Source organism: Sinohyriopsis cumingii, chromosome 7 (assembly GCF_028554795.1).
Source record: "Sinohyriopsis cumingii isolate HCF-2022 chromosome 7, ASM2855479v2, whole genome shotgun sequence".
Lineage (NCBI taxonomy): Eukaryota > Metazoa > Mollusca > Bivalvia > Unionida > Unionidae > Sinohyriopsis > Sinohyriopsis cumingii.
The window spans coordinates 126,120,366-126,143,072 of record NC_142967.1 but is presented as its reverse complement, the minus strand read 5'-3'; the positions used below and the strand labels follow the sequence as shown (position 1 = coordinate 126,143,072).

At 34.0% G+C, this 22,707-nt stretch overlaps 1 protein-coding gene across 1 annotated transcript in view; it reads left to right on the top strand.

Moving 5' to 3' along the window:
- LOC149796083 (uncharacterized) overlaps nt 1–14,289 on the top strand; it is a 35,990-nt gene extending 21,701 nt beyond the window's left edge. Inside the window, exons 5-7 of the mRNA XM_089963919.1 lie at nt 8,180–8,274; nt 9,348–9,443; nt 13,933–14,289. Of these exons, the coding sequence (XP_089820045.1) occupies nt 8,180–8,274; nt 9,348–9,443; nt 13,933–13,985 (244 nt within the window). The 3' untranslated portion in view covers nt 13,986–14,289. The remainder of the gene's footprint in view (nt 1–8,179; nt 8,275–9,347; nt 9,444–13,932) is intronic.
- Nucleotides 14,290–22,707: the final 8,418 nt, after the last annotated feature.

Below are 22,707 nucleotides of genomic sequence, written 5' to 3'. Positions count from 1 at the left end.
CAAAATACATCAACATTTAATTTAACCGTGCAGATCGCTAGAACAAACCTCTGATCATATACATTTTGAAAAGTGTTGTGTGACACGGATCGCCATTGTCGCTTGGTGTCTGCTTTCTTCTTCGAAAAGAGATCGTTTCGTCTTGACTATAAAAATTTAATTTGACTAAGTTTTACGCACTACTTGAACTCATACATTTCACGTTGTAGGTGTAAGCCGTCGTTCTCAGTTTTCTGGAAGTTCGTTTTTGCGTTTCTCGGATGTGATACTATTTTTTATGGACCGAACGAAATTTCTTTTGGCGTGAATCAGGACTCGTGGTTTTGTGGCAGAATGGAGAGCATTGATTAAAGCCCAGTTATGTCGTCTTCGAAATCGCTGACACGGATTTGAACTAACACTTCAGGTTTTGTGTGAGGCGATACGGTACATCATTGCCTTTTACTTCCTCAATGAAATCGTTTCATCTTATTGCAAAATTACATTTGACTAGGTTTCATACGCAGCAGGTCCCTGCATATAAGGAGAGTGTCTTAGCGTCAGAGTATTCATTCCGCTCTCAAACGATCAAGAAGATGGAAGAGTCAGCACAGATCGACCTGCTGGTCAAATATTTGCTAAAAGTCATACGAAAGCATAATTCACATGCGAAAGTGGCAACAAAACTTACTCTTTTGGTCGTTGATTTGATGAGAGTCATACGAAAGTGTGTAAGTGCTAATGAAGTTTGCTATATCTGCAAAGGTAAATGGGTATTTGTCTCCAGAATACCTGTTTCGTCTAAGAAAGAGAGACAAAAGTCAAGATACCTAATATCGTTGTCAGGAGAAAGGACACTGGAATTCAGAGTGCCCTACGAGAAAAGAGAAGAAACAAAAACAAGACGAAACAGAGAAGAGGGATTCAGAAGAAGAAGAAATTGAAGATGATGAAGAACTTGTGCCAGTAAAGACATGGAAATGGAAAAATTGACAATGTGAGCCGATGCGTTGGCCCTGATGTGAAATTTCATACTACCTTCTAAAAGAGAATAGACCAGAAAGAACACGTAAGTGTCTCTTGGTCTTGACATTGTATAATAAGGATGGCGTGTTTTGTTTTCTACTCACACTTTATGAAATTGTACCCTTTCACCTATCTCTATCCCTCTGGATCATGTTTTAGTTAGAATTGAAATGGAAGGATGTTTTCCTTCACGCACGCTCTTTAGGCATGCAAGTCGGTAAACAATAGTCAGTCTATTCCTCCATTATTTTGTGTCTTGATGTTTCCTAAATCACACACTGATGCCATAAAATAACGGGTTAAATGGGTTTTGTAGTGTTGGGAGTGGGGGTGGGTGGGGTGTAGGTGTTTGGCAGAGTTGGTCATTGCAGGTGAGGGCTTAGGTGCTTTCAAAAAACTTTTACTTCTTCACTCTGTGTTGATAGTATATTTGGGGTTTGCGTTCGCGTACGTTTGTGTGGATAGTTTATTTGGGGTTTGTATCATCTCCCTTCTGTGTTGATAGCATATTTGGGGTTTGTATGCGTTCGCGTACGTTTGTGTGGATAGTTTATTTGGGGTTTGTATCATCTCCCTTCTGTGTTGATAGTATATTTGGGGTTTGTATGCGTTCGCGTACGTTTGTGTGGATAGTTTATTTGGGGTTTGTATCATCTCCCTTCTGTGTTGATAGTATATTTGGGGTTTGTATGCGTTCGCGTACGTTTGTGTGGATAGTTTATTTGGGGTTTGTATCATCTCCCTTCTGTGTTGATAGTATATTTGGAGTTTGTTTTTTCCTCTTCCCTCTGTATGTGTATGTGTGTATGTGTGTGTGTGTGTGTGTGTGTGTGTGCGTATGTCTGCGCGCGTACGTTGTGTGGGTGTGTGTATTGGTCTCTGTTTGTCCGTATAAAACTCACTTTATCCCTATCAGATACACTCTACCTACCTACCTGCAGTAACGTGCATTCAGGTCAGCCACTTGCAACACTGTTGATATTTATCCCTAGTGTTCAGTACAGTGACGTCACTGACGCTGGAAATTTCTAGACTATAAATATCGACTTGGGGATTTCCACATTTTGTAGCTATACATATATACTAGAATTCATAAACAGGAACGTCACTCAAGCTGAGGCTATAAAAAGATAGTGGGATTTTCCAAAGGAAAAACCCACAAGTTGGAGCTATAAATAGATAGTGGGATTTCATAGGAATTTCAGCTGATTATAGATACATAGGTATTTATCCACGATCGTCACAGAAGTTGATATTGTAAGTAGTTACTAATTTTATCCATTTTATAGTGTGTGTGTGTGTGTGTGCGTGCGTGCGTGTGTGTGAGTGTGTCTGCGCGCGTATGTTGTGTGTGTGTATTGGTCTCTGTTTGTCCGTATGAAACTCACTTTATCCCTATCAGATACACTCTACCTACCTACCTACAGTAGCGCGTATTCAGGTCAGCCACTTGCAACACTGTTGCCATTTATCCCCTAGTGTTCAGTACAGTGACGTCACTGACGCTGGAAATTTCGAGACTATAAATATCGACTTGGGGATTTTCACATTTTGTAGCTATACATATATACTAGAATTCATAAACAGGAACGTCACTCAAGCTGAGGCTATAAAAAGATAGTGGGATTTTCCAAAGGAAAAACCCACAAGTTGGAGCTATAAATAGATAGTGGGATTTCATAGGAATTTCAGCTGCTTATAGATACATAGGTATTTATCCACGATCGTCACAGAAGTTGATATTGTAAGTAGTTACTAATTTTATCTATTTTAGTCTAAACCATTGTAACCTAATTTTCGGGGATATGTTTATTTTCCTTTAAATTCTGGGACAATTTCGTCATTTTAACGTTACTTTTAGTCACATCCATTTTGTCGTTGAGCATTTCCTTGATTATAGCTATTTATAGCATCATTACAATTATGCAAATTTTTGAACACCCCAGCAAGATTTCGGGTCTTGGTAATGCTTTATATATAAATCCCACGCTTGTACTAGTGTATGTATGTTTCTGTCTCTGTTGTGTTTTACCCTCTACCATCATTGTCCCTAGACAATCTCACCATGTTCAATTCCCCTTGACGCTATACAGACGCACCATGTTCAATTTCCATATGTTAAATTCCCCTTGACGCTAGACAGTCCCACGATTTATTCCCATGTTAAATTCCCCTTGTCGCTAGAGTGACCCACGATTTATTCCCATTTAAATTCCCCTTGTCGCTAGAGTGACCCACGATTTATTCCCATGTTAATTTCCCTTGTCGCTAATCTGACCCAAGGGTGTTTTTAATGCTAATTCCCATTGTCGCTAATCTACCCCCCTTCACTACTAACACCTTCTATGTATTTTTTCCTAGATTGCTCTAATTCTGCTTTTTTTCTCTCTAAATTTTCCAGAATTTCCCCATTTATGTTATTCGACAGTCCCCCTTGAATTTCTATTATTTCCTGCTCAATTTTCTTTAATTTTTCCCGTGTCTCTTTTGATTTCTTAATAGAATAACCTATAGTTTCAGATCTTATTTTCATTTTCAAAATTTCAAAGAACATTTGGTCGTTACAGGAAAGAGAAACATGGAGAGAGTCATCTTTATTTCCCCCTACATAATATTCATTTACAGTGTCAGTTATACACTTTTTGACCAAATCAGTATACTCAATGTTCCTCAACAGTTGGTTATTAAATTTCCAATATCCTTTTCCCCTTGGAAACGTTGAAAACGCCACACTCAAAACAATAGCTGAATGATCAGTCTTGTACCCTGGTAAGATACATGCATCAGCTGTATTCATATGAATGTCATCTGATACAAGAAAGTAATCTAGTCTACTTTGTTTCAAGGGAGATTTTTGCCTCCAGGTATACATCTTTAAGTCTTGGCTGGAATTTCGCCAGGGATCAATTAATTCCAATTCGTCTTTCAGGTCTTGAATCGCTGCCCTAGACTGTTGGTGTTTGTCATGTAAAATATTATAAGTATCCAAATCTAAGTCTTGAACAGTATTCCAATCTCCGCACATTATAACTGATGAGTTCTCAAAAAATAAAGTCTCCTCCTTTAACTTTCTAAAAAAGCTAGGATTATCATCATTATAACCATACAAATTCACGAGGGTTATTCTGTTGCCATTAATTGTAATATCTAAAATAATAAATCTCCCTTGACTGTCACATCTTTCTCTATGAATTATAAATTCAAAAGTATTTCTAAAAAATATTGCAACCCCAGCACTCTTACTAGAGCAGTGGCTAAATATACATTTGTATCCCCATTCAGCTGCCCGATATATTTCATCGTTCTTTGTACTATGAGTTTCTTGCAAGCATATTATAGATACATTCTTTTGTTTTACCCAGTTAATATCCCTTCGTTTTAAGACTGAACCTTGCAGGCCTCTAACATTAATAGATATAATTTTTATTTTATTATCCATGAAAACAGCAGAAATTTTACACATACATATTCTTGTACAGGAATGTATGAAGTAATTATCACCTTGAGTTTATCATATGCATGGCTTTCACACTCACACTCATACAGAATACAAACATCCATAATAAAATCATCCATGGTGTTACAGTAAAGGCTGTAGCTTTGGCTGCATTTAACATTGATACAGTATACTATGGACAACAAGTGAAACAACTCCATTTGCGATAACTCTTATGCACCTCTGACAGACCTTTCCGGAGCTAGAGACAGTTTTGTAAACCAAACGGCACAGATTAAAAAGAATATAAATTACAACTTATTGAATGAAAAAAGGGGTAAAAGGGAAGAAAAAGAAAGAGTGAAAGAGCGCATACAAGGAAGTGGTGGGTGATTGAATGTATGAGCAAAAAATGTGAGACTGAGAGATTTATCATGGAAGAGTAATGTTGAGAAAAGTGAGTTAACAACTTAGTAAATGTGTATATGAGAGTATAAGAGTGAAAGATGATTTATAAACTAGTGAGAGAATTTATTAGGGAGAGATATAACAGTGGACCAGCGAATCATCAGACATATAAATTATGGATAAAATTGGTGAGAGAAAGAAGTGTCTTATAAACAAAATATTAAAACAAATTGGAGTAGAAAAAGGAGTATAAAAACGAAAGTTCACATACCTATTCGGTCAATTTCATAAGTTCACAGAATTGCATATTACACTTATAATCTAATTTTCTCATCAATTTTCATCATAGATGTCAAATTTTATCCTTTTTCCTGATTTGGTTTTACCATACACAGATCCATTAAAGTACCATGCACTGTCAATTTCTTGATGCCTAGATAATTTATTGATAAGTTCAGTATTCAGCCTGGTTACATCCTCTACCAGTCTAATTCCTTTGTACTGCAGAAAATCCTTCCGCTTCTTGACAATTGGAAGTTTACAATCCAGACTCCAGAATTTGACAATCACTGGCCTTGGTTGTCCCTATCGACCTGGAATCCTATGCACAGCCACTATATCCCTGTTATCTAAATTAATTTTTGTGACTTCCTTCACCAACTTCGGAATTCTTTCTCTCAGATTTTCATTTTCCTCCTCCTCCAGCCCTAAAACTTTTATGTTCAGCTTCCTTGAATATTGTTCGAACTGGTTTGAAGCTGCACTTGCTTGCTCTGATCTCCTCACATAATCTTTCATATCAATCCTCATTTTATCATTTTCTTTCTTTGCTTCTTGTAATTTTTCTAACCATTGGTGGTTTTCAAATTCCAGTGAATCCACCCTGTCCATCAACTCTCCTGTCCTCTCCTTTATTACCCTCTCACTTTCTGCTACTATCTCCTTTCTCAGATCTTCCTTCACATTCTCTAACAGTTCCTCACAATAGTTGTAACAATTTCTGTTAGGTCATCTTTTTTCACCAAGTCAGCAATAGCAGATGTAAAATCTGCTTTTCAAATGCTCCCTCTGAGACTTTGCTTTATTTCATCCAAGTCCAGCTGAATTGTACTCAAGGTTGATTCACTCATACTTGTATCAGATGTCTCCATTAGGGTGCCACTCTATAATCTGGTTTTTATTTGTTGCTTGCCTTGATCTTTCTTTCCACTCATACTTGTAGATAATCTTGTTTGGACTAATTTTTTCTCACTACTCAGTTGTGACACTGACATTTATTACTCACCATGTGCCAAACAATTCTTACAATTGAAGGCAAACTACACTGAAGTAAGTAAATGAGTCAAACAGATCAGGTAGGGAATGTCTCAAAACTGCACCACGAAACTTCCATCTCTATTCCATCATATTTGAATTTTGAATGGAGAAACATATTTTTTTTCAAAACTGATTAAGATCTACCAATAATGTTGTATGCCCTGCATTCCTTGAATATTCACACATAATCCCAACAAGTATGAACCATTTCACTGTAAAAATAACCACTTATAACTGCCAAAATCTACAGAGCCCACTTTACTAGCTTCCACCTATAGCCGCCATTCCTAGCTTCTTCTTCTATGGAAATATAAAGTGCTCTTCAATAAAAACATTCTTGAAATAGAGACTTCAATTTATTGTGAAATTTCTGATATGGATTTCATTCTTGGGTTGTATTATTCTGATTAGACAAAGGACTGTTGGCACATCATCACCACACCGGCCACCTCGGGCACATCAACACCTTCAGCATTGGATTTAAGTTGGATTTCCACTGAATCTAATTCAGAATTTTAATCATTAGGACTTGTAGCTGTAATTCTAGGATTCTTTGAGATTTAATTCGGAATAGTCTAAGCTTTTTTTATTTAACATGTTCACGTTGTATTCTAGGGAAATAAATTATACGTTGAATTTTACAAAGGTTCTTGCTTCTTTCTCTTTTCTGTTATTTATCGTTAAACCATAAGACATGCTAGAGCATGGTAATTCAATTAACTATATTTAGGATGTAAGAAGCGGGCTTCATACTAATTCAATTAACTATATCTAGGATGTAAGAAACATGCTTCATAGTAGTTAGGTTAACTATATCTAGGATGTAAGAAGCATGCTTCATAGTAGTTAGGTTAACTATATCTAGGATGTAAGAAGCATGCTTCATAGTAGTTAGGTTAACTATATCAAGGATGTAAGAAGCATGCTTCGTACTAATTCAGTTAACTATATCTAGTATGTAAGAAACATGCTTCATACTAATTCAATTAACTATATCTAGGATGTAAGAAGCATGCTTCATAGTAATTCGGTTAACTATATTTAGGACGTAAGAAATATACTTCGTACTAATTCAGTTAACTATATCTAGGATGTAAGAAGCATGCTTTGTACTAATTCGATTAACTATATTTAGGATGTAAGAAGTATGCTTTGTACTAATTCATTTAACTATATTTAGGATGTAAGAAGTATGCTTCATACTAATTCATTTGACTATATTTAGGATGTAAGAAGCATGCTTTGTACTAATTCGATTAACTATATCTAGGATGTAAGAAGTATGCTTTGTACTAATTCATTTAACTATATTTAGGATGTAAGAAGCATGCTTTATACTAATTTAGTTAACTATATTTAGGATGTAAGAAGCGGGCTTCATGCTAAGTCAGTTAACTATATCTAGGATGTAAGAAGCATGCTTCGTACTAATTCAATTGAATTTAACGTCTTTATATACGAACGTGTTGAAGATTATTACTCCATGGTTTATTAATATCGTAGCTAGCTTTTGAATAAAATTCATTTTAATAATTTGCAAACATGTGGTCGTATATATAGGTGTGTGTGTGTGTGTGTGTGTGTGAATTGCAATGCATCTAACTCCTATAGATAACCAATATAATATGCATCAGATAAACAACTCCAAATCACTAGAATTAAAATCCAGGTATTTTTAGTTATTCTGAATAGCGAAATATCTTAAAATTCAACATTTGATTTCTTTAAATATTTTAGGCATTAGCAGGTACTACGTTCATGACATATCTAGAGTAGGGATCTTCTTCTAAGATCACGTCATGATATTCTGACCTGCATTCAACATTAAGGGCCATTTTAAAATCAAAACAGGATGTTGACTTAAATTTGGTAATTCGACATGGATCTATTCATGAAAATTGCACACGGTAGCATAGTGTACTCTGAAGACGTGACTATAAACAATTTATTTGCTTCAGGTACATTTACCAGTAACATGTGGAATTTATGTGTGAATTTATAACCGATTTTCAGGAACTCTATGGGTGATAACTACGACATATTGCATCAGTATGTGAATGCTGACATGACAACATACATCGCACTTAGGTCAGAAAACCCTACAGAAGGTAAAATGGGAGATAATTTATATTGCATTCTTTAGTATTTAATTATTGGCTATCATAATCTTCTTTTTAAATACTGTCTATCCAGTGAACAACATTCTCGAAGCCATCCATCACTATTGCTATAGACATGCCAGATATTGTCTTTTAAATAATGCAGCTCTTACATCTATCAATACCTCCTCCATATTGTAGGCATCCTCTCCAAACAGCAAATGCTTTTTTATTCCCACAGTATAGTACCCAGTTTCAGAAAGTGTCACTCCTAATATTTGATTTCAGTTCCTTTTGATAATTTAGATTTATACATGATAATTTTGAACTATGTGCAGTCTGGATTCACGTTTATTAGTAAGGTGGCAATTTTGTTGCTTTCAAGGTCTTTTCAAAGTAAGAATTTAATAAGCCAACAAAATGAAATCCTTCCATAAAGGAAAATGCAGAACCTGTCCCTCTTTGATAACTCTACAAATAAAAACCACGAAAACAAAATGATTGTTTTGGTAACAAGATATTTATTTTATAGTGCTTGAAATTAGCAGAAAAGGATATTTGGTTCATTATGATATTAAGCTTTGTGTTCAATTTACCACAATTAGCCTTATGTGTATCATATTAAATGTTTCTATATCGTGCAACTTAATGTGTTTTTGTCTTGTTTTATTTTGCTCCGTGTATATTTATCGGCACTTATGTGTTTGTCTGTGATAGTCCAAACTTCCAAAAATTAAAATGGTTTCTTATTTCGTCCTATGAATAAAGATATACAGCGTGTCTCTACTTCATGCGTACTGAAAATAGACTACTTCAAAAGACTAAAACATCTACGGCTTTTAATTCAGTACAGACGGGAACGTGTGTTGATTCGACGCTAATGATTTTGCAGTGAACAATTTTCAGATTGGTTGTATTATTTTTGGTATGAACTCCACGCAAAAAACAATACACTACTGTTGATTTGCTAATTGTATATGTATTCTAAATAATCGACATGTGTAAAGAATTATTATGCTACACATGTTATCACTTTGATTTCAATCAAGTCAGCTTGATAATACTTTTATCTTTTCTTGCAGGGGAACACAAAATATACGAAAACACAACGACGCCTGAACAAAAGGGCCAAAGAAATAAGATGTTATCTTTACGGAAAAAAGGGAAAAGAGTTAGAAGTAAATATCCTAATTAAATATTAGAAATGTATTAACATATAACACAAAGTGAAAATCTTATGAAGTTATTTGCATCAATTATCTTACAATTTTTCATTAATTGAAAAACAGAGAGATCGCATAGTGAATTGTACACAAAATTAAACTTAGCAATAATTATTATTTTCAGTTTTGTAGTGAGTCTGAGTGTCTTCAGATCCCGCTGTACCACATCCATCCATCTTTTCTTCTGACGCCCTCGGCTCCGTTGTCCATACACTTCTGCCTTGGTGATTCTTCTGATACGGCTGTTTTCTTCCTTTCATTCCACGTGCCCATACCACCATAGTCTGGTTTCACGATCCTTGTATGTAATAAAAGCTACTCCAACTATTCGGTGGATGTTTTTTTTTCCTTTTCCTGTCTTGAAAATATAAGGCGTTCAGTTGAAACGTTTGACACATTACGACATATATTTCAAGACTGTAATGGGAATGATACAAAATAGTAACGCTAAAGTCAACCGCGAATTAGAATGACACAAAAAGCGCACGCTAATATCAACCACGAATGAGTATGATACACTAAGCCTGCTAAAGCTGACGGTGAATTAATATGATACAACTTAGGCTAGTTAAAGGCAGCCACGAATGAGTGTGATACACTAAGCCTGCTAAAGTTGACGATGAATTAATATGATACAACTTAGGCTCATAGTTGTATCATAGCAGCCACATATCATTATAATGTAACATTGGGACTATAAAGTCCACCACGAAATAGTATGATACAAGATTTCCAGGCAAAAGGCAACCACGAATTTTTATGATACAACAAGTCACGCTAAAGTCGACCGCGAATTAATTAATATTATACAACGTAGGCACGCTAAAATCAACCACGAATTAGCATGATGCCACATAGGCATACGAAAGTCAATTACAAATAAATATGATACAATATAGACATGATAAAGTCAACCACAATTTCTATGTCGACAGAAATTGCTCGATATAGAACGATAGGGCTTAAAATGAGATAAAATCAAAGTGATAACTAATGTTTATATAACCCATGTACATATGTATGGTTAGGCAATGAGCCAATGCACTAAATAATTTATGACGAGAAACTGACAGCGATATATTTATTAAACTGGATGGTCCATACAGTATTTTACGAAAAATCCAATGCCAAATTTGATGACTGAATGAGATTGCTGATGATTTGTGCAGATTCTCTGTATGTCGAAAGTGACAACGTTTACAGTGGTATGATAGGGAACATCAATTTTTGTTTGTTGCAGTAATGAATATCGAAGGAAAAAAGGGTTTTCTTTACCACCAATGAATGTACAAATTAGGAAAAAGATACCACACGTTTTAAATATAAATTAAGCGGCGTACCAATGAGAGAATTGTCCGGTTAAGATCAAATGTATGTTCACTTATTACTGAGAAATATATTTTTTAAAAACTCTGACGACAACCTTTCAATGGCTAACAAGAAAATTATATTCGTTACGGATACGTGATCAAAGCCAAAAGTATTGTGTATATATAGTACAAGCGTCTTGTCATGAAAATAAAACTCTTTCCTTTGTATGTTTCAATGTTTCTTACGATCTATTTTAGCCCATCATTTGTGATAAGAATATATTACAGAACATATTTGTTTATGTTGCCTCCGTTCTTTATTATAGAAGAATATAACAAATTTGTATTCTGTCTAAACTCTTTGTTAACTACGTTGTTCTTTTGAGCAATCAAACACGCAGATATTTCGAAATGCCTACCCTTGAAAGCTAATTTGGCTAAATTAGCTGCTTTTTTTCTTACATCATCAAGAGTGTTACAGTCGTAAATTAAAATCAAAACAGTTGATAGATATAAATCAGTAGGTATGTATGTGTCCGGTTTGTATTCAAGATGTCGTAGTATCAACCTTCCATCGTTTAGCTATTGCTGTCAATCGTAAATCGTACTATACATAAACGTTTGGCATATGATTACAGATCTAATCGAAACTTTATTTACATTCATAGATATTTGTTTCACTCGTTATGCATAGTATCAAATAAATCTTTAAATTATCCTGGAATAATTGAGTGTGAAGCCTTTAAAATTATATTGGCTACTATGTCGACGAAATTTTATGTAGTGATACTGTCGTAAAACAAAGCAAAGCAATTAATCTTCTTTATTTGTCATTATCCGACTACGCAATTGATTCGTAAGTAATCATATAATATAGGAAGGAAATATGGTACAGTCCATTCCTGTATTACAAAGGTTATCTATTGAACTCACTTTGATATCCATTCCTACATGTACAAGGGTTATCTATTGAACTTCCTATTGTATCCATTCCTACACGTAGACGGGTTATCTATTGAACTCCCTGTGATATCCATTCCTATATGTACAAGGGTTAACTATTTAACTCATTGTGATATCCATTTCTGCATGTACAATGGTTTTCTATTGAACTCTCTGTGATATCCATTCCTACATGTAGACGGGTTATCTATTGAACTCCATGTGATATCCATTCCTATATGTACAAGGATTTAGGCCTACTATTTAACGCATTGTGATATCCATTCCTGCGTGTACAATGGTTATATATTGAATTCTCTGTGATATACATTCCTACATCTACAAGGGTTATCAATTTAACAGCCAATGATATCAACCCCTGCATGTAAAAGGGTTGTCTATTTAATTTCCTATGATATGCATCCTTGCATGTACAAGTATTATGTATTTAACTCCCTGCGATATCCATATCTCCATGTATTAGGGCTATCTATTTAACTCCCTGTGATATCCATTCCTACATGTACAAGGGTTATCAATTTAACACCCTATGATATCAACCGCTGCATGTAAAAGGGTTGTCTATTTAATTTCCTTCGATATGAATCCCTGCATGTACAAGTATTATATATTTAACTCACTGTGATATCCATACTTCCATGTATTAGGGTTATCTATTTAACTCCCTGTGATATCCATTCCTACATGTACAAGGGTTATATATTTAACTCCCTGTGATATGTGTTATTATTTCTTAGGGTTATGTATTTATCGTACTTAAACATACTTACTATTTTATGACAAAATTTTCTAGCGAACATTCACACTAGCACCTATACAAGTTCAAGCAACATCATAATGCGGTCAGTTTTTGTTTCACATACTGAGACAGAATGAATATGTCATTTTATCCGTTTCATCCCACTTCTTAAAACGGTATCGTCTCAATAGTATGCACTTTTTTCTTCGACAGTAAGGTGTCTCAATGGTATGCACTTTACTTTTCGACAGTAAGGTGTATGTCGATTCAATGAACTTTGTAAATTTTTAACAGTAAAATTCTCGATGGTAGGAACTTTGTTCTTTGACAGTAACGTGTATCTCGATGCATGAAACGTTGTTTATTGACAGTAACGTGTATCTCGATGGTATGCACTTTGTCCTTTGTCAGTAACGTGTATCTCGATGCTAGAAACGTGCTTATTGACAGTAAAGTGTATCTCGATGCTAGAAACGTTGTTTATTGACAGTAAAGTGTATCTCGATGGTATGCAATTTTTCCTTTGACAGTAACGTGTATGTCGATTGTATGCACTTTGTCTTTTGACAGTAACGTGTATCTCATGCTAGAAATGCTGTGTATTGACAGTAAATTGTATCTCGATGCAAGAAACGTTGCTTATTGACAGTAATGTGTATCTCGATGGTATGCCATTTGTCCTTTGACAGTAACATGTACCTCGATGGCAGAAACTTTGTCCTTTGACAGTAATGTGTATCTAGATGGTATGCACTTTGTCTTTTACACAAAAACTGTAATGTCGTATTCATATTTTTCATAACAGCTATGATGAATGCAACAAATCCAATTTTTAAATAAATTATAATAAAAATCAATATCGATAGACGATACTGAAGTTGTTCTTAGATCAGATTTTCTTCTCTGTTCGACATTTTCCTATTAAGTGCCATAAATTAATGTTTTATGTAACTTGTATTCAGCAAACGATGATGGATATCCGTTCAATCCATAATTACTCCAATGTATTTGGTTTAGTTTCAGTTTTCCAAACAAAATAAAATCCCAGTATCTTGAGTATATTTATGTAGGCTTCCAATTTTACCATTAACATCCCTAATTCAATGCCACCAGGACGCTCCCGATTTGGACAAATACAAAATTAGTCAAGCACTATACATCTGAGACAAGTTTAGGATTCTCTACAAAATCCATTTTGTATTATCAAATTCAATTTTCAGTCTTCTATTTCTCTCCAAGCACCATGCAGAATCCACAACAGAATCCGTATGACTATCAAATTTAGGATACTACTTCTTAATTCATTATCGTTTGCTTGTGAGAAACAATAGAGACTGTAACATTTGTCACGAAAAACTGTGCTACAATTTTAGTCTAGCTTACCTTTCATTATCTGCTGTTCAGATAACGTATCGCAACATTTTTTCTGCAGGTGGATACAAAACATATGAAAACACCAAGACACTTACAGAAAAGAACCAGTGAAATATGCTAGACGTCTACGGAAGGAATGCGAAAGTACCTAGTAGAAATTACCACATGAAACGTTCCCAATATATTTACATGTCACAAAAGAATACATATCGATTCCGGTGGATGTAGAACAGCCTATCTAATTGAATCATCCCGTGACAATGATGTAGTTTATTCTTTTGATATAAATTATCGTAATATTTTCTACTATCATAGTGGTATACGTGTTAGTTTAGAATCCCTGCTTGTAAAAACAAATTGGTCTTATATGAAGAGCATATCAATGTGAAAGGTAAATATATATGGAATACGGATTTGTTTAATGAAACGCGCTGAAACCTCAATGAGATTAATGAAGTATAATAACAAATTTGATAAAGGTTATAGCATATTGGAATCATATAAAATACTCAATCATGTATGTTCTCATTTTTAAAAATATTAAATCTTAAAATGGTTGTGATAATCACAACTATCATGAACAAGGGATACATTCAACAAGGGATACATTTAACAAGGGATAAATTCACCAAGGGATACATTCACCAAGGGATAAATTCAACAAGGGATACATTCACAAAGGGATACATTCAACAAGGGATACATTCACCAAGAGATACATTCAACAAGGGATACATTCAACAAGGGATGCATTCACCAAGGGATAAATTCAACAAGGGATACATTCACCAAGGGATACATTCACCAAAAGATACATTCACCAAGGGATACATTCAACAAGGGATACATTCACCAAGAGATACATTCAACAAGGGATACATTCAACAAGGGATAAGTTCACCAAGAGATACATTCACCAAGGGATACATTCACCAAGGGATAAATTCAACAAGGGATACATTCAACAAGGGAAACATTCAACAAGGGATACATTCACCAAGGGATACATTCAACAAGGGATACATTCACCAAGGGATAAATTCAACAAGGGATAAATTCAACAAGAAAAATTCAACAAGGGATACATTCACCAAGGGATACATTCACCAAGGGATACATTCGTGGTTCAAGGGATACATTCATGTTTCAAAGAAACTTGTGAAGACCAACACATTATTTGTATTAAAAAACTTAATGATTTATACAACAATAAAAGTGATTGAATCTATAATAACTATGAGGTAAGCCAAGTCAAATTACAAATTAAAATGAAGCCACCCAAACATATTATTAATAAAAAATCAATAGATTTTGAAGCCTTGAAATAACCAAATGTAAAGGTTATTGGAAATTGCTGAAACGTTCTGAAAATCTTTAGACATTTGGTATTAATATGGAGACTGTTTTCTTTAGGGCAACAAATAACCATTCAGACCAATATTATATACCATATGCCCATATTATATACCATATGCCCATATTGTAGCCAATAAGTAACCCTTCAGGCCAACAATATGTGCCAGATGCCGATATTTTCAATCAGAAATATGTAAAAGGCTAGATAAATTTTGTTTAGCAAATTAAATACTAATATTTCATCGACCGCAATTAATAACTGTTTACATTATATTAAATTTGTTTGGAGTGATAGTCCAGATCGTTTCATCAATGAATTTCTAATTTCTGGTATAAAAAGAATTCCAATTGAAAGTATCACTCAGCTTGTTTGGTAGTATTTATGAAAGGGTATAGCCTCCATAGACGTGGTGAGATGGACGTTTAATTCCATTACGTAAGAAACATAGTTCGAATGACATTGATAATACAGATGTATAACTTACCTGTAAAACTGGTAAACTATTTACTAAGATACTAAACGTTAGATTCAATGACAGGCGGCACACTATCTTAAATTTATCGAAGAGCAGGCAGTATAATATTCTGACTAATTAAATCTATCTTAATCTGATGCTGGATGATGTTGAAATGTTGGACTGTACATATTTAATACAGACTTTTTGTAGACTGGACATATTTAATTCAGACTTTTTGTAGACTGGACATATTTAATTCAGGCTTTTTGTAGACTGGACATATTTAATTCAGACTTTTTGCAGACATGACATATTTAATTCAGACTTTTTGCAGACATGACATATTTAATTCAGGCTTTTTGTAGACTGGACATATTTAATTCAGACTTTTTGTAGACTGGACATATTTAATTCAGACTTTTTGCAGACATGACATATTTAATTCAGGCTTTTTGTAGACTGGACATATTTAATTCAGGCTTTTTGTAGACTGGACATATTTAATTCAGACTTTTTGCAGACATGACATATTTAATTCAGACTTTTTGCAGACATGACATATTTAATTCAGGCTTTTTGTAGACTGGACATATTTAATTCAGACTTTTTGTAGACTGGACATATTTAATTCAGACTTTTTGCAGACATGACATATTTAATTCAGGCTTTTTGTAGACTGGACATATTTAATTCAGACTTTTTATAGACTGGACATATTTAATTCAGACTTTTTTTATAGACTGGACATATTTAATTCAATCTTTTTGTATAGACTGGGCATATTTGATTCAGACTTTTTGTGTAAACTGGACATATTTGATTCAGACTTTTTGTATAGACTTGATATTTTTAATTCAGACTTTTTGTATAGACTTGCTATATTTAATTCATACTTTTTATATAGACTGACTGGATCTATTTAGCTTTCGTTTAGACTGGACATATTTAATTCAGACTTTTATTTAGAGTGGGATTTTATGAAGCGTATAACTTATCAAGGGGTCGGAAATATTAGCATATTTTGGCAACTTTGAAACAAGGTTTGACTCACCATTTTATTAAAAATTGGACGGGTTACGGAATAGAGCCTCTATTTTGTCCATATTGCTTCATTTTAACCCAAACGCGAATCGTGATAATGTTCAAATGTTAAAATTTGAAGCATTTATCTCGATTGCGAATCACATCTCACACAATGGAACATGAGGCTGGTTGGTGAGCAAGACCGTACAAACCAAGTGAAGAAAGCTTATGTACCATATGCAATTTACTGAGGAAACATTGTGTACCATATGCAATTGACTGAGGAAACATTGTGTACCATATGCACTTTACTGAGGAAACACTGTTTACCTTATGCAATTTACTGAGGAAACACTGTCTACTTTATGGAATTCACTGAGGAAACACTGTCTACCTTATGCAATTTACTGAGGAAACACTGTCTATCTTATGGAATTCACTGAGGAAACACTGTCTACCTTATGGAATTCACTGAGGAAACACTGTCTACCTTATGCAATCTTCTGAAGGATGAATATAATTTTACTTGGAGTGTCACATTACACAAAGAGTTTATTACTAAGTATATAGATAAGTATTATGAAATATTATTGGAATGTATATATATATATATATATATATATATATATATATATATATATATATATATATATATATATATATATATATATATATATATATATATATATATGTGTGTGTGTGTGTGTGTGTGTGTGTGTGTGTGTGTGTGTGACTTTTCAACCAAGAAATAATGCTCCATATTTAAAAATCTATCATTGATAAACATTGTTGTCGCTGATTGTTATTATCATTATTGTTTTATGCAACCATTTTATGTAAACATGTATTGATATCTGTACTCTGAAGGAGAAAAAACAAATATGTGTATATATATATATATATATATATATATATATATATATATATATATATATATATATATATATATATATATATATATATATATATATATATATATATATATATATATATATATGTGTGTGTGTGTGTGTGTGTGTGTGTGTGTGTGTCCTTACATTTAATATATATCATTGTAGCCGTGTATTGATGTATGTGATTTTAATATATTTCATTGTAACCATGTTGATTGACATTGACATGATGTATATTGACTGATATTTATGTACCGAGTTTGTATCCTTACAGTCCAGCTGGGCTAATAGAAAAAAATTACAGTGTTATACATATAGTCGGACTTCTTTTGTATCGAGTTTGTATCCGCACAGCCCAGATGGGCTAACAGAAAAAAATAGTGGTATAGAGAAAATTGGAATGATTATGTACCGAGTTTGTACCCTCACAGTTCAATGGAAGTAAATAAGGTTTTGTTATAAATTGTTTCGCGATTAACAGGACAGTGGTTCTACTGTATAACTGACAAAGTGTTACAAATATGGAATTACTGTACAATGTAACTAACAATGTGTTACAAATATGGAATTACTGTACAATGTAACTAACAATGTGTTACAAATATGGAATTACTGTACAATGTAACTAACAATGTGTTACAAATATGGAATTACTGTACAATGTAACTAACAATGTGTTACAAATATGGAATTACTGTACAATGTAGCTAACAATGTGTTACAAATATGGAATTACTGTACAATGTAACTGACAAAGTGTTACAAATATGGAATTACTGTACAATGTAACTAACAATGTGTTACAAATATGGAATTACTGTACAATGTAACTAACAATGTGTTACAAATATGGAATTACTGTACAATGTAACTAACAATGTGTTACAAATATGGAATTACTGTACAATGTAACTAACAATGTGTTACAAATATGGAATTACTGTACAATGTAACTAAAAATGTGTTACAAATATGGAATTACTGTACAATGTAACTAACAATGTGTTACAAATATGGAATTACTGTACAATGTAACTAACAATGTGTTACAAATATGGAATTACAAATACATCATATGAGCAACAGAAAAACGACATTTATTTATAATTAGAAATAAGCACAAAGAGTATAATAAACGAAGCAGTAATTTTAAGTAAAAAAGAGAAAAATATGTGCAGTATGCATATATAAATCGTATATATTGTTACGAGTATAGGCTCTTACAAAACATAACAGAAAAGAGTGAAGACAAAAACTTTGTAAAATTTAACAAATAATTTATTTCTCTAGAAAAACAAGGTAAAACTGAGAAATAGAACTTACGGTTTTACGAATCAAAGCCAAAATTAATCCAAAAATTCAAAGATATAATTCCTATTATTGAAAAGTCCTAAATGAAAGTGACATCGAATCCCGATGAAATTCAAAATGGAAGACGATGATGCCTGTTGTAACCTGTGAAGTGCTGGAGTGTCAAGAATAATTTTTTATTAAAAAAATATTTGTGACTAGAACTGCCACTGTTTCTTAATCATGGTCAGGAACTAGGTTAGCATGAGATACAATGTCTCTATTATTAGCTGTTTACGTCAAAAATATTTAAAAAATCAGTCAGAACTGAACTCTATTCTGGACAATATCAATCCAGTAAACAAAGTTACATTGCAAAAGCATGGAATATAAAAAAAAATTTAAAGATGTAAAAACTACCAAGCAAATAATTCAATTAAATCAAATATAAATTAAATCAAACATACATAACAATATAAATCATTTTATGAAATATCAATACAATTATATCCATCCTCTTTGAAAACTGGCCCTGTGCTATTTCCAGTTAGCGAAAAATATCCCTTCACTTGGGTCTTACTCTTTGTGATGTCACATAATTTTCAAATGTTGCAATAATTTATCAACAATTTGTCATAGGAAACTTTGCGAAAAATTAGTTACGTGCTATTTTTTAAAATATATTTGATTCTAAAGGATCGATGACACTCTACATGGATTATTTTAATTACCAAAGTTACATACCAAAGATGCATACTTACCAACTAAATGACCGCTTGAAATGACCAAGTAAATCCAAACAGATATCTCTAAATGACGTAACGGCAAAATTATTGATTGTTGAGGAGACTGGAGAAGATAATAATAATTGTTACGCGGAAGATTTATTATTTTACATTTATAGCGATGTAGAAATAAAATGAAGTGATACGTCTCTCAAGAATTTTAATAAGAGCTTGAAGTAGTTAAGTGGGATACCCTAGGGACAACGGGACTTAGCATTAAAAAGACCCCTGGGACACTCTAGGGACAATGGAAATTTAACATGGAGAAAAATCGTGGGTCACTCTAGGGACAATGGGAATTTAACATAGAGTTTGGGTCTGTCTAGGGACAAGGGAAATTAACATGGGAATAGAGTTTGGGTTTGTCTAGGGACAAGGGGAATTGAATATGGGATTTTTTTTTTTTTTTAAATTTTTTTTTTAAATTTAAATTTAAATTTAAATTTAGAAAAGGGGTAGGCAATGGAAAGGCTATCTCTTTTCGAGAAATATGGCTGGCCCTGAAAAGGGCCTTTGGGTTTATGTTAATATTAATATTAACATAGATGGCATCTGTCACATCTTCTTCTTCTTCTTCTTAAACTCCTTCTAACTACCGGTCCATACACAAGTACCCTCTTGAGACATCCTTGTCTTTCTATGTAAACTCTCCTCATCCATTGACTAGTATCTGTCCTATCAACAACAGTCCACTTGGACCTGACATACATGAGCATATCCGTCCTAAACATCATGGAAGACACAAGGGTGGATGACTCAATGAGCGGGTACAAACACAAACACACAAACACAAACACACAAACACAAATACACAAACACATACGCTAAGAAACAATAAACAAATCCATAATCTACTATCCACACAATCGTACGTGAGCGGGTACAAACACAAACACACAAACACAAACACACAAACACAAACACACAAACACAAATACACAAACACATACGCTAAGAAACAATAAACAAATCCATAATCTACTATCCACACAATCGTACGTGAGCGGGTACAAACACAAACACACAAACACAAACACACAAACACAAACACACAAACACAAATACACAAACACATACGCTAAGAAACAATAAACAAATCCATAATCTACTATCCACACAATCTTACGTGAGCGGGTACAAACACAAACACACAAACACAAACACACAAACACAAATACACAAACACATACGCTAAGAAACAATAAACAAATCCATAATCTACTATCCTCACAATCGTACGTGAGCGGGTACAAACACAAACACACAAACACAAACAAAACACAAACACACAAACACAAACACACAAACACATACGCTAAGAAACAATAAACAAATCCATAATCTACTATCCACACAATCTTACGTGAGCGGGTACAAACACAAACACACAAACACATACGCTAAGAAACGATAAACAAATCCATAATCTACTATCCACACAATCGTACGTGAGCGGGTACAAACACAAACACAAACACACAAACACAAACACACAAACACAAACACACAAACACAAATACACAAACACATACGCTAAGAAACAATAAACAAATCCATAATCTACTATCCACACAATCTTACGTGAGCGGGTACAAACACAAACACACAAACACAAACACACAAACACATACGCTAAGAAACAATAAACAAAATCCATAATCTACTATCCACACAATCGTACGTGAGCGGTTACAAAACCCAAACTATACTCTCCACATACGCTAAGAAACAATAAAGAAACCCATAATCTACTATTCACACAAACATACCTTAGCTCTTACAAGCACCAACACACAAACACATACCCTCACACTATCTTAGAAAAGAGTTAGTGTTTATATTCACACTACTCTACCTACACATTGGCAAATTGATGGTTATTTCTTTTCTAGAGTATTGGGTAGCCCTGAAAAGGGCTGTTTTTTTGGAACTTCATGGACACCTGGTTAATGGTGGCACCTTCCAGGCCTGGCGCCACATACACATCTTATCCCCCCAGTTACTTTTTACTTTTTTGGGGGAGAGAGCAGAGGCAGGATATGTCGCTTCAGAATCCCAATTTTCGCTCTCTGGGATTCTGAAATTTATTCTTCTTCTCTTCTTTTCCTTCTCCTCCTCCTCTTCTTTGTTTCTTCTCTCCTCCTCTTTGTATCTTCTTTCCTCTTCTTCTTCTTCTTTATATCTTCTCTCCTCCTCTTCTTTTTTTCTTCTTTCCTCCTCCTCTCTTATCCTTCCCTCCTCCACAATGGCTTCCGCGGCCAGTTCATTCAACAGACGCCTGGCATATTCCAGATGCACATGAAGTTCCAACAGTTTAGACAGTCTCGTGTTCATTTTTGGTGTTGATCAATCAACAAGGGTAGCTAGACTGCCCAGCGAGTTTCAATTTATAGTGAATGCGCGGACGTGAAGGAAAACATCCCCTAAAAAACATAAAATTGATGTTACCTACATCATGACCAAAAACAACAACGCGCGGACCTAAAAGAAACACTCACTCACTTTTTTATGCTACCCATCACTATTTTAAAATTTTTTATAAATCACTTCATTAGACTATCCACATACGCAAAGCAATCCAATCTAACTCCAAATATACACCTCAAACACCAAAAAAACATGATTTTAATCTACTATTCATACCAACTTACTTAAGCACTTACTAACACACAAACACATACCCTCACATTTTTTAAAAAAGAGTTAGTGTTTATTTTCACACTACTCTACCTACACACATTGGCAAATCGATCGTTATTTCTTTTCTAGAGTATTGGGGTAGCCCTGAAAAGGGTTGTTTTTTTGTTTGCTATGGCATTCTTTTTTTAGTTTCTAAGAATGCGATGTCCTCTGAGGATAGACTTTCTGGCGATAGGTCTGCTTCTTCGGAAAGAAAAGAAGAACTCTTTGGTGTCGATACGACAATCGACAAAGCCTCTGTCAGCTTCAGGTTGCTGCTGCTGCTGTTGTTGTTGTTGTTGCTGCTGTTGCTGCTGTCTCTGAAGTCTGTACTTCTCTGTCCATTCTT